At 38.1% G+C, this 13,100-nt stretch overlaps 1 protein-coding gene across 1 annotated transcript; it reads right to left on the bottom strand.

Annotated features, from left to right (window-relative positions):
- Positions 1-1,500: 1,500 nt before the first annotated feature.
- LOC143920969 (putative Rho GTPase-activating protein CG5521) lies at positions 1,501-13,047 on the bottom strand. Its single transcript, XM_077444031.1, has 31 exons — positions 12,751-13,047; positions 11,419-11,529; positions 10,581-10,752; positions 9,924-10,507; positions 9,228-9,548; positions 8,973-9,148; positions 8,706-8,852; positions 8,360-8,624; positions 8,129-8,280; positions 7,882-8,053; positions 7,680-7,808; positions 7,487-7,582; positions 7,307-7,408; positions 7,037-7,230; positions 6,746-6,962; positions 6,511-6,665; positions 6,309-6,434; positions 6,075-6,242; positions 5,904-6,000; positions 5,646-5,833; positions 5,424-5,576; positions 4,244-4,469; positions 4,028-4,169; positions 3,827-3,941; positions 3,577-3,752; positions 3,297-3,491; positions 2,893-3,019; positions 2,655-2,810; positions 2,417-2,575; positions 2,102-2,351; positions 1,501-1,962 (listed from the first exon to the last, which is right to left on the bottom strand). The coding sequence occupies exons 1-31, from the start codon at positions 12,854-12,856 to the stop codon at positions 1,664-1,666; spliced, it is 5,676 nt and encodes a 1,891-aa protein (XP_077300157.1). The 5' UTR covers positions 12,857-13,047; the 3' UTR covers positions 1,501-1,663.
- Between the last annotated feature and the right edge of the window lie 53 nt (positions 13,048-13,100).

Genomic DNA, 13,100 nt, shown 5'->3' with positions numbered 1-13,100 from the left:
TTTAATTTATTAACAAATAATGATAATTTCAATAATATTTGAAGCATAAGAAAACATTTACGAATATATTAACGTTTTTAAGTATTTTAATTGATTTAAACTATTATTAATTATAAAAATTAAACATGGGATTTGCAAAATCTCGGTTGGTCGAGGCTAGAATAAATCTCAAAGCTGAACTATAGACCTACCATTATATCTAGACAAACTACAGCATGAAATGCTTACCTCGGCGTGGCTACCGTTATCTTAAGTAATTATTTAATAACAAGTTAATTAATTTCGATCCTTAAGAATTTCACCATTGAATATTCGAGAAACGAGTTGAGGAATGTTTTTACTTTTAGCGTCATAATAAAGGAAGCTATGGTTTTCAAGATTACAAGGCACTTGGGCGAGGGACATCGCAATAGTGACTAGATAAAGTAAAAAAAGGCTTGATAAATGCACTGGTGTAGTGGAATCAGGGCTAAGCTGGGCTTTTTCACCTTGCTTTATACAAATCATGAAATAATTTAAAAACAACATAAATTTCAAAGCACTACACTACTAGGTAAATGGAACTTTCATCTCTACGGTTAATGCCGATATAATTACGAGTCTGTAATCTATAACTAATATAACTAGCGTTCGAGACTAAACAATTCCCATGACAATAATAATACAATAAAAATATGTGCATTATAATAAAAATGTGAGTGCGAGTATATAATCATATATAATATAATAAACATAACTAACGTGTTGACAGCTAACGATTAAAAATAACTATGTTTGAACTTTTCAATATGGAAAATTATTAAGTTGCGTCGAAATAAATAGACAAGGAAAGAAAAAAAAAAACATACACGAGGAATGGATGAAAATTTGTAAATCTTTCGACCCGACAACAATTAAATTTCAACAATAAAAATATTGCCGCCGTTTTTGGTCCCGCGTTCAAATAAAGGAAACTTGCGATTCACAATATTAAAATCAATATTGTATTTTTTTAATACTATGCATGAATAATGTGCACGTAATTCACATAATAAATAAATGTGCTTAACGTAACGTCTATTTCACAAAAGATGATATATCAGACATCTGATATTTAATCGAAGAGATTCGAAGCAACATGTACGGACATAATCGGCCATTTTGTTTTACATTTGGTTAAGTACAAATCGCCATTGACTAAACATTTTTAAACAAACATTATATATAAAAAAAAGCAATTCTTTTGTTTTTTTTTTTGGCTTAAGTTTTCAATACTATTTACAATTCCGTACAACACTATAAAAATAATTTATAGATACAAATATGTATGTATGTATGTAATATAAATAAAAAAATTATATCACTAGTCTGCTGTATAAAAATAATTTAATATATATATATATATATATATATATATATATATATATATATATATATATATATATATATATATATATTTTGCAGATGAAATAAAAAAAAATTCAACATAATTGCAGATTGACAATATTTAAGGGCGTACACCCCGATGATAATGAGTTTTCAATATGTAGTAAATAAATGCATACTTTCATTAAATAACATTAAAAATAATAAATACTTAAGTGAGTTGAACAACTTCAAATAATAAATAAGTAACACGTTTTACGAACAATTACTTTATAAAAAAAGGCTATTCGTGTGATATTCATCTGTGTTTCCTCGACGACGGCAGCGTGGGACTGTGCGGCGGGGTCGTGCTCGAGCTGCTGCTCTGCGGACCGCTTTGGTGCTGAGATGAACCCGTCGACGTCTGCTGCGGCCTCTTGAACGGTCCCAGCCTCTTCAGCGGCCTCGGCGAGAAGCCGTGTTGCGCCACCGTCTGCTGGGACACCTCTTGGTGCGAGGCGACGACGGTCGTGTGCGTTATCCAATTGGTGATGTTCCGCATTTGGCCACTGCTTCCGTGGTCCAGGAGTGCCGCCGCTAAATTCGAACCACTACTTTCTGGAATTTACGTATAAGCTTTTCAATACAAAACAAATACGATTGGTACAAATGTGAGTCAGTCTTATTATCCAGGGTATACGTCCTCTACCAAAACCCATATACATATATAATCTATAGGTAATATTACATAAAATACCTGGTTTTGTTTGTTTATGAGCAGGCAACGGCGAATAAACCCTCGCTATGAACTGTTCGAAAGTTGTCGGCTCTTTGTGTTGTGAGATGACACCTTCCAAACACCTCGCTCGCTCCGAGTAAGCATGCTGGTACAGCGGCATGATAGCCCTGATCGCTCTGCTCGCGTTGAATGCCGTCGCCCGTACAAGTCCCGCCGCTATAGAAACAGGGAGGATACACTCGTCGAACAGAGGACCAAACATCGGAACCTAAAAACATCCAATTCGAGTACAAACAAATCAACGGACAACTCCAAACTGCGAATTGATCTTACGTCAGTCTTTCGGGAGAGGGTGCATCTGACGAGGTGGCCCGGAAGTGGATATAAGACTATTAAAACGTCACAGAATTGCGTAGGGATGGTATCTCTGCGGTACGGACGCCAGTGTTCGCTCCACACTATGTGTACTTCGTCATTGCCAAGATGTTTGGTCTGAATTAACAATTATATAGTCAATATCTACATACATATATGTAAATGCATACATCCTCTTCGCGGATTGATTAGTTACCTTATTTAAAATGGCCTCTGGTGAACTTGACGGCATACGAGTGGCAACGTGGAAGAGTGCTTCTAGGGTCAGGGTGGCTATGTAAGGTGCTGTTACGCCACCCGGTCCACCTCTTTGTAAGCCTCCAAGGAAGCCGTTGTGTGATTCTAATTCCACCTGAAAGATTTAATGTGTATAGTCAAAAACAGTTTCAATTTTAGCGCTTTTATGCTAGATCGTATGATTACAACATTAATACCTCCCAAGCGAGTGCGGCCAAGAATGCTTCATAAGCTGGACTTCCACTTCTATTCGACAGAATTGCATTACGATCCTCCTGACCTCGCGCTACATATATCACAGCTACTTTATGAGTCTCCCGACACCTGAAATAATAACCAAATAATATACGTACGCCAACAATTCCAATCGGTTATCGGATAAATGCACTCCAGAGAGGCACACTCTCGAGACATCCAAACTTTCAAAGATGCTCAAGAAGAACTAACGCAATAGAATTGAACAAAAAAGCGTCAAGGGGTATTTGTGTGTTATCCGAGGGTGCTAACCCTTTTTTGTGGAATTCTATTGCGTAAGTTCTTCTTGAGCGTCATTCGAGCGAACCATTCCAATCACATTCGGCAACCCAGGGTCGAAGCTTACCTTTGAGCATCGAGATTACGCAACTCTCTCAAAAGTCTATCAGATCTTTTCAACAAATGTACAGCATTTCGTCCACCCCATCCCACAAAACCTAAATGACTCAACAACAGTCGACATTGTCTGAACACTGGATTGTATTCTGTATTGTCGGCAGCTTCTGTGGCGATCGACGATTCTTCATCGGACGTTTCAACACTAAAATATTACACGAAAAATTGAATTAACACTTTATATAAAGTACATACACATGTAATGTATGAGTTGGATTTAAAGTACACACTTTAAGACACTACTATTTTTGGACAAATACTCGGTTTCATTATTGCGATGAGATAAAATGACTGATATTGTATCGTCTTCCATGGAGCCGGGAAGCGGAGTTGGTGCAGCCTGATTTAGGCACTGACCATTGTGTTGGAGGAGTTCGGGACTTGTATGGCTTATATATTGCAGTAACTGAAAAAAGGGCGATTGTGAATATATAAAATAAATCAATTCAAGATTAATCAATTGGGTATAAGTTTTATTACATGATCCAATTGATGTTGATCTGGAGGCGTAGATCTATAATCCGGTAGTTGATTCGGAGGAAAAGGAGGCGGTAAGGATGATAACGGTATTCCACTATTAGTCACTGTAGCGTTGCTATATAAACAAACAAAAAAAAAATACGTATCATCAGAATTAAATCAAAATAAAATTTAAATCATTAAAAAAACGCAATATGTTACATAAAATTCGACGGCAGATGTGATAAAGGTTGAGAGGCGCATTTGACTTGAGGATCGCAGTACAGAGCAGACGCGTCCCAACAAGATTTTCCCGTCAAATCTCTCAGGATAACTCTCACTTGTTTATCAGCTGTGACGAGTCCTACAATATTCCAAACGTATTAAAGAAATTTTATACGAAAATTTTAAATTATTACGGTTTTTTCTGTGTCGTACCTGGAGCCACTCCACCTCCGGGCATTTCCAAGGCTGGAAGTTCGACGAGGGACGCTAGCACCGACTCGCTGAGGCGGAACATTTGTATGTGTGGAGCGGCCAGCACCGGAGTGCCGAGTTCCGGACCAAGGCCTGGTGAATCGTCATTCTCGCTTACCATCGACGAAAGTTGGCAGCTGCTGTTCAGCGGAAAATGTCCAAGAAATAGTACTAGTTGAGTGCATATCTAAACAAAAGAAACCAATATGTAATTATGTCAATATGTACGTCAATCAGTTAGAGTATGATTTGTCATGTTTTCATCTAGGATTGGGTCAGGTATTGCATGTGAACTGTCATACAAATCGAATTAATGTAATCTACATTAATTGTATCAACTTTATTATAACTAATTATTAAATGCATGTGATCAAAACTGACTAATAAATTTTTTATTTAATTAATGTTTAATGGTTTGTTTTTAATTAGCACTAGCAAAATGAGGTACTTGTTTACTAGTTGGGCTCACATTTTGCAGTAAAAAATCAATTATTATGCTTTGCTGTGACACCACGTTTCGACTATATGTATATTGCTGTCGGTTCCCTCGTCACTGAGGATCGTGACTATGATGTCCGGTCAACCAGCTGCCTCCATTCAGTTCTGAATTCGACCAGGCGAAGACTTGCTACCGTGGAAGCGCCCGTCGCTGCAGATACTTGGTCAGTCCAGCGTGCGGGGGATCTGCCTCTGGCTCTTCTGCCTTCGACGCTACCAACCACAACCAACTGCTCCAGGCTCTCCTCACCTCTTCGTGCAATGTGGCCGAAGAACTGCAATATACGTTTCAGGCATATTGTTGACAGTCGACTATATGTATGTCAACAGATTTTTCAAGTTCCTGATGTTCCTGAAGATTTATCTAGAAGAATAGTTTCAAAGAGGTCCCGCCCAGGTAAGTGTTCATAAAGTCCCGATTTGTTCTTCGCCTCCACCTATTTCCCTATTTGACAGAAGCCCACTTGTTGTCTGATGGATTTTTTCGATTCATGGATGCCATTATTATTAAATAAGTAAAAAACATATTGAAACAATGTATATATGTATGTATAAATGCCAGGAAAGCGCAAAGCGTGAGCCTAACTAGTGAACAAGTACCCAAAATGCTAACATTAGTCATTTAAAAATAAATAAATCATACCATTTTCGCCCAAAGCTTAACATCGGTAGTGGAAGTAGTAGTCGTTTTGAGCCCCATGTTATCCAGTTGGATATTGAGATCGAAATCTTCGTCAATTATTGAAAGACTGCTAATTTCAGATATTTCCTTGCCTTTCATAACACCGTGTAACACCTACAACAAACAAAAGGCACTTACAAACCGAATGAAACATCACTACGACTCGTCGAAACTTAGATTTACCTTAAAAACGATCAAGAGCAAAGGATCTTTGGAATTTTCTGGACACCGCATCAAACATTCAACACCTATTTTGATACAGTACTCGGCTAGACAAAGTAATAGAGATCCGACTAACGTTTTAGTCGTTTCTCTACTTAAAGTTGGCGACAATTGTGAAAGGCAGATACAAGTCGTAAAAACAATTTTCTCTGCAAGAATTTCGATATTATTAAATAAAAGAATATCCATTTAAATGTTTAGTAAATTTATTAATAGTACCGGCTAGTCCTGGATAAATTTCTATAAGGCGATCGGTATAGTCTGCTAATAACAACAAAATATCACTGGCTACTTTTGCAATGTTCTTATTTTTCATCTGAAATATGAAATCAAAAATTTTATTCGTACATACAAACATTCACGTAACATTTAAAGTAAAAATATATTTACACTTAAAGCTTGGAGAATATTTTGCACGCAGTCGGGCAATCGAGTGCAATTCTTCTTTTCGGCTAAACATTGGTGGCAATGAGCTCCAAGTGCAGCGATGGCTTCACAACGTGCCATGACTTGGGGCTCTCGTCGACACGCTCGCACGAGGATATTCAACACGTGTTCCTGTTGAGACATTCCACATTAGAAACAAATACACAGTACAAAACGACAATATTAAAATAATGTAACCTTTAAATCGGGACATGAAACGGTGGTGTATTGTTGGGCGTACGGTTGAAGCATCGGAGCATTCAGAAGGCTCTCTGGAAGACTTAATAACGAAGCTAGAAAGGTTACGGCTTCGGTTCGAGGGCACTGAAATTCAAAAGCAACGTTTCAATACTGAATCGAATTATTATGATGACGGTATTGTATGATAGTGACGACTAACGTTTGGTCCAATGTCGGTAGAATTCAGTACGATTGTCGACGCATGAACGAAATCCAACAAAAGCAAAGAATATCCGTCTAAAGCTAGTGATAAATATCTCGGCGCGCCATGTTTGATCAGCACGTCAACTACGCTCCGATCCTCACCGGTTAAACCTGGAAATAAATAATGTTTTCAATATGATTCTATATAATTCTACCAGTAGTTTGTATATTCTTTTACAACGTTGAATTACCATGATGTAGCGCCCTATGATACAACGGTAGATGTGGACGAGGTGGCGTCGGAATATAAGGCGCTCGGCAAGTGAGCGAACACAGCAACTTCAATGCGATCAATTTTCCCTGTCGGTACGAGCTCGGCAAGCTTTCAGCTCCTAAGCACCAGCCGGAGACAAGTCCGAGAGGTACATGCGTCTCTGAACTTCCACCGGCCGACTGATTTGCTGCAATCTGTCAATGGAAAAAAAACCATATATCAACCGTGCAAATACTATACATTAATATTAAAATTGTATTTTAATTACCTTTAAAAGAGTGTCATTTAGGTGCAACAGGTATTGAAAGACTTGGAAGTGTAAAGCGGGATCGGGAAGATTGTTTGGGTCGCCGAGAGCTGCGAGCATTCTTCGCCAAAGTACGGCTGCAACATCTGGAAGCCAACCTCGTGCAGCTCCTCCACAGACGACTCCTCTGCCAGATTCACCTCCGACGCACCATTCTGTTATGGTACAATATGTTATGTATGTGTTATGAAAATGTGATGTAAACTAATACTATTGCAAGTTTCGACTCACCAACGTTGGAGGTTTCCGATGCAAGGTCAATCTGAAGAGGGGAGTCTTTTATCGAGCTGCTCTCTACGCCGCTGGACGGTGCTGGAGATGGTGAACGTGTACCTACAAAGTTACGATGAGCTACATAAGTGATTGAAGAAAGATTTCATTGATTTTACTGTATAAAATATTTTGTGGTACCACTTTCGGAGTCTCTATCTTCATTTCCTGGCCCGTTTCGCAAAGAATCCAACGAGTGGCATCGTCTTGGTTTAGAATTCACATCTTTGCTTTCATCTAAAATAACATAAAATTAAATTTTTTAGAAAAATTTACTCAACTTGGATATCATCTGTAAATATGCATTTCTTGTTTTTATTTTTACAACATATACCTTCGATATGTGCCGGAGCCAGCGCCAAAGTCCTCACAATCAAATGAGGATCACTGCGACAGCGCGTAAGAGTACCCTGCGAAGGTCCTTCTCGTCTTGTCTCACTTTCGGCAGTCTTCGGAGACTTCCCTACACAAGGCAAATACAAATTTTATTGACGATCGACAAAACTCTCACATCCATTGACAGCACAAAAACCCACCAGGATGAGATATCGGCTGTACTGTGGGAGTCGCCGTGGATTTAGTCGAATTATTTGTCTTACGAGCTCCTCGTTTTCCATGTGATTCGGCCACCCTATCCAACGGTAAATCCGAAAGATCCAGATTATACACGTGCCTTGCTAGCACTCTGGTCAAAGTTTCCATGGTTTTCTGAAGGAAAATAATACAATAAATTTTCCATACTATGAAATCACAACAATAAACCAATTATAAAAATATCCTTACGGCCCATTCTTTAATGAGATCTTCCCAATGTGTGAGCCTCGCTAATACATCCATAAAGCTCTGCCACAGTTCCGGTTTCACCGATACGTTCAAATTTGCTTTAATCCATGTAACGATCAATGTTTGAAATATCGGTGATGCTAAAGATCCTCCTATATTTATACAACCAAAAAATATATTTAAACCTAAATTAAACCACTTGTGCGTTAAAATATACAACATTAAACCAACCAAGCGTTTCAACTTTTCTTTTCGGTGGTATTTTATTAAGTACGAGTGAAGTTATCTGAAGTAAAACGAGCAGTAACTGTTCCCAAGTGTGTGTGTCCATCGTAACGTGCATCACCATATATCGGTATATATTCAAGATGCGTTTGCAAGTGTCCGTCTGCTCTTCTAGTAAGTGATATTGGGACATTCCGCTGCTGATGGGAGCGTGACCAGGTAAGGCAAGAAACACGTTGGCCGCTTGCGTCATGAAGACCTGAAGAACACTCTGTCAAGTAGAAGAAATACGTTACTTTGGAGGATACATACATAAATATATGCAAAACTGTGAAGTTGGGTATATATTTACTTGGAGTCCAGCTCGTACTAAAATATTATCTTTGTGTATAGCTCCAAGGTATGAGTCGTTTCGAAGCCGTCTCGGAGGAACTGTTAGTTCTTGGATAGAGAGTCCACTGTGTGGATTTTCCAATAGGAAAGGAGGAATCTCAGAAACCTAAAATATTTATAACATTATACAAAGAAATGACTGATACAAAAGTAGCAGGATTTTGATTGATAAACAAATGGTAACCAAGTTAGGTTAGTGAACTTGACGATATTGTATAATACTAACATTCATTTGAATCCAATCCTTATAAACGGCAATAACCCGACGAATTGCCGTAGCTTGAGAGAACGGCAGCAAGAAAGCTTGTCGGAGAATTTCATGAGTAAAATTAACATTATCCCTCGTCGAATTGAGGACGTCACGAACCACTGCTACACTATTCAATTCTTCACTACTGGTTTCTGAATAAAATAATATAAATAAAATAAAACGTCATAACCCATTGAGTATGTAAATATGACGGTACATTACAACACCAACCGGAATCTAAACTCGGATGATTAATACTATGTTCCATGGATGTGCTTCCACGGTATATATCACCGGCGGTGCTAACGGTGAACGATTGTTCCGACTCTTCACTATGACTAGTGAGGGAATTCAGCACCTGTTGGCTGCTAATGGAAGACGTCGGAGTCGGTCCGCCGGATTGCGATTGCACTGACGAGATCGACGATAGTTGAATAGAGCCTTCCCCGGCTTGTTTTTTGCTAACGTGCGCATAATTGGTAACCCATTTTATCAAAGCAACTCGGCAATATACGTAATCGTCCTCCATCACGGAATGTTGCAACGGAAGGTCTAAAATAACATTACATTTGGATGTACAAGGTAATAAAAAGTTGACTGGTTTATTGTATTATATATTCGGAGAGTTCTCCTGTCTGAAGGGTAAAAAAAGAGCAATGATAATAATAAATCCGTTTTTATATTAGAAGGTTACGGTATCACGTTTGATTAATCATCTGACCTAAATGTGATACTTTATTATAAAAATCACACGTATCCAAAAGTTTAAAACAAATTCTGCAAGATAATAAGATTTAGATAATAGATAAGAGCATCAATAAATTACAAATAGTCTATTGATTTTCGTTAGTGAGTGTGTCCAAGATCTTGTTGTTTTTGACACTTTCAGAATGGGAAAACTCTCTGAATTGGATTCGGTTCACTCACCTTGACTTGGATTGTATAAAGAGCTATTATAATCATACTGAGGACATATATGAGGTAAGTAGTACAATTTGAATTTTTCTAATAGAAATGAAAACGTCTTCATAGCTTTACAATGCGTCCGATCCTTCCAATATATTTTAGTGACGTTTGACGCCATGGCTTCTAGCAGTGTTTCCAAAAAATACTTGGACTCATTGTCGAAATTCTTTTCATGCCCGCCGGCCGGCAGGAGTGGCAAGATTTCAGCAGCCTGCACCGGATTTACGACATTTGTGTCATGGAATATAGCCGACGAGGCGTTTACCAGCTTGCCCATAAATCCCGTCGAGTGTTGTTCTGGCGACACGGATATCTTCTTGCTTGAGCCGGAATCGGCGAAATTCGGATGTTGGAGGATATTTGATATCGTATATTCGGCAGTCTCCTGTGGGATATCTTTGGGGGGAATGTGAGGAGGTTGGCTCGACGGAGATTCTAAATCTGACGCTGGAGGATCTGGAAAGCCTGGAACGAGCGTGGCGAACATGTGGTGCACTTCTTTCGTTGCGTTTTCGCCCAACGCTTGATACCATAGTAAAAAGTATCTGAAATGCGCACGAAAGTGATTAAATGTGATGCAAAACCATAACCGTACACCCCTAATGTAATGTTTGATACCTTATAGCTTCGGCTCGAAGACGTTGGGAATTTCCTTTGTGTAATAATTTTGAGAATATTCTCGTTAAGGAATGGAGTTGCCATCTTTTGCCAATCAATTCTGGCAATAAGCTTAAGATTTTATCTAATAATGACAGAACGCTTTCGAGTTCTTCTCTGCCGGCTTTGTGTACTGTTGAAAGTGCATTATTTAATCATTAATTCGTTCAAAGTCATAGAAATACAGGCATACATTAAATATGTATCAATCTATTAATGTTTATTATCGAAGATGCAAACTATCATTCGCCCGGTTTATTCTATGTAATGAAATTATCATAAAAAGTTAAAAAGTTCACGCATTCATTGATATGTATATAACATGTGGTATGTATGTATGATAGATTAAAACCCAGACGGAGATAATACAATTTGAATTTTGTATATATATATAATATTATAAACGAACATGGGTATGCATATATAAAAAAAAAGCTAGTTTGCATTTTTGATTATTCTATTCACTACCAAAGAATTTCAATTCGACATGCAATTAAATATCAAAAAAAAAAAATCATGCAATATTAAATATCGTTAAGAAGATAGTAGACCACTCACCCAAGTGAAAAGACAGCTCTGGTTTTGCCAAAAGTGCAGAAAAATAATAAAATTAATAATTAAGAAAATTTATACAAAAATCTTTCGTCGATTTTTAGTGCGTACATAATAATTCTTACAATTTATAAACGTCGAACGCAATTAAAAGCGAAGTTACAATTGTGTCGGAAATTTAAGTTAAATTGCAATGTGAAAGTTAATTTATTATGGAAAATGTGCTGATTGACTCAAAAATGCTCACCTCGTTGTCGCAAATTATTCTCGGCTTGCACAAAATTATCATGCAATATGAAATATATGTGACTGAAGTTGGACTCGAAGTACGTCTTCGCTTCATCAGAGTCATAATGTTCTGGAAAAATAGTCAGCAACAATTAGTATAGTGTGTATAATATATACATATATCACAGTCGAAGTGGATTTTCAGTTGTAATATATATTCCAACTGGAGTTCTAGGTGATTCATATTTGAATACACATCATCTAGTAAATTATATCTCTACAAGCTAAAATACACTTTCAACAATTGTAATATAACAGTTGACGTTTGTACGAATGCTTTAGAATTTAATAATGCGTTAATATTTTCTAGGTATTTCGAATAATGAATACCGTATTACAAAATAGCTCTAAGAATGTGTTCAAAACAAAAATGTGACTTTCCAATTCAATTTATATTGTATGTACTAGTCGAGGGACGTTTTCACGAAAATCTAACTTGGTACTAACTTATAATTGAATTGTATTTTCATTTGTAATATATTTTGACCAATTGAAATGTAATTCTCCATATGAATCAACTTACATGGGTTAGACCAGTGGTTCTTAACCTTGTTGGAGGCACTGACCCCCACCAGTTTCATATGCGCATTCACCGAACCTTTCTTAATGGAATCCTTCTTAATTGGCACCCAAATCATATGAGTCGGTTGTGTGTCTTGACTTCTGCCGAACCTCTGAGACTGACTCACCGAACCCCTGGGGTTCGATCGAACCCAGGTTAAGAACCACTGGGTTAGACGGAATATATTCCAACTGAAAATACACTTCGACTACAACCGAAGTTGGAATATATTCTTACTAACCAAAATATAGTACAATTGGAAGATACACTTCAACTGTAACATATATACAAAATTCATATACTTTTATAAAAAGATATTAGTTCCAAGATTATAATCGTCATATGATCTGATTCATTTTATGATAGATTGTATCACAATTTTCGTTTCATCAATTGATAGATATACAATGGATGTATTTTATTTGAGAACGATTCTGCGGTCCACCGTTTTCGAGATATTGCTATGAGTCACTTTTGAGGTCATTTTTGTTTACTTAATTAACCTGCAAATTTCAAATTAAAGTGTGACCTACATAGATTCGATAGTCGACACAGTCTCGGCATTCCATAGTGTGAACACGCAGTACAATATGTATGACGCGATCCGTATAGTTTTTTAAATGGAACAAGTAGTGCAATCTAATTATTTCAGGACGTGTTATTGTTATGTGGGTTTAGAAAGGGGGCCAGTGGTGGGGTTTTGTAAGGGGGTGGGCCGGGCCGGTTTACCGAGTACGATTTTGAGGTGTTTCAGCCGGGTGGCAGAGTCTTTCTTCGAGTCCTGAATCTTGACGGAGGACTTCCTGACATCCTGGTGGGATTTCTTGGTGAACATGAGGGGGTGGGGTGTGGCGGGGCTGCGGCCCCACAGCGGGTGTTCGGAGGCTACACAGCGGCTGTCTTGGCTGTCTCGGCTGTCGCGACTCCGCCCTCCTCCTCTCGAGCTTGACAGTGGCGGCTGCCGGCCCGCAGCGACGCGGCCATCTCAAATCTCGGCCATACCCACCACAATAACATTTGACAACTGCTACGGTGCTACGTCAACTCACTATTTGTATCGCCGTTTTTTTTTAGCTATC

This window comes from Arctopsyche grandis, chromosome 13 (genome assembly GCF_051622035.1).
Source record: "Arctopsyche grandis isolate Sample6627 chromosome 13, ASM5162203v2, whole genome shotgun sequence".
Lineage (NCBI taxonomy): Eukaryota > Metazoa > Arthropoda > Insecta > Trichoptera > Hydropsychidae > Arctopsyche > Arctopsyche grandis.
This window is presented reverse-complemented; position numbering and strand designations above follow the sequence as displayed.

Excerpts from the sequence above, each read along its gene's own strand:
- LOC143920969 (XM_077444031.1), bottom strand. The coding sequence starts at position 12,856 with ATGTTCACCAAGAAATCCCACCAGGATGTCAGGAAGTCCTCCGTCAAG. Across the intron at positions 8,054-8,128 it reads ATCTCATTAAAGAATGGGCC|AAAACCATGGAAACTTTGAC; the intron begins GTAAGGATATTT and ends ATTTTCCTTCAG. Across the intron at positions 6,666-6,745 it reads TCATAGGGCGCTACATCATG|GTTTAACCGGTGAGGATCGG; the intron begins GTAATTCAACGT and ends ATTTATTTCCAG.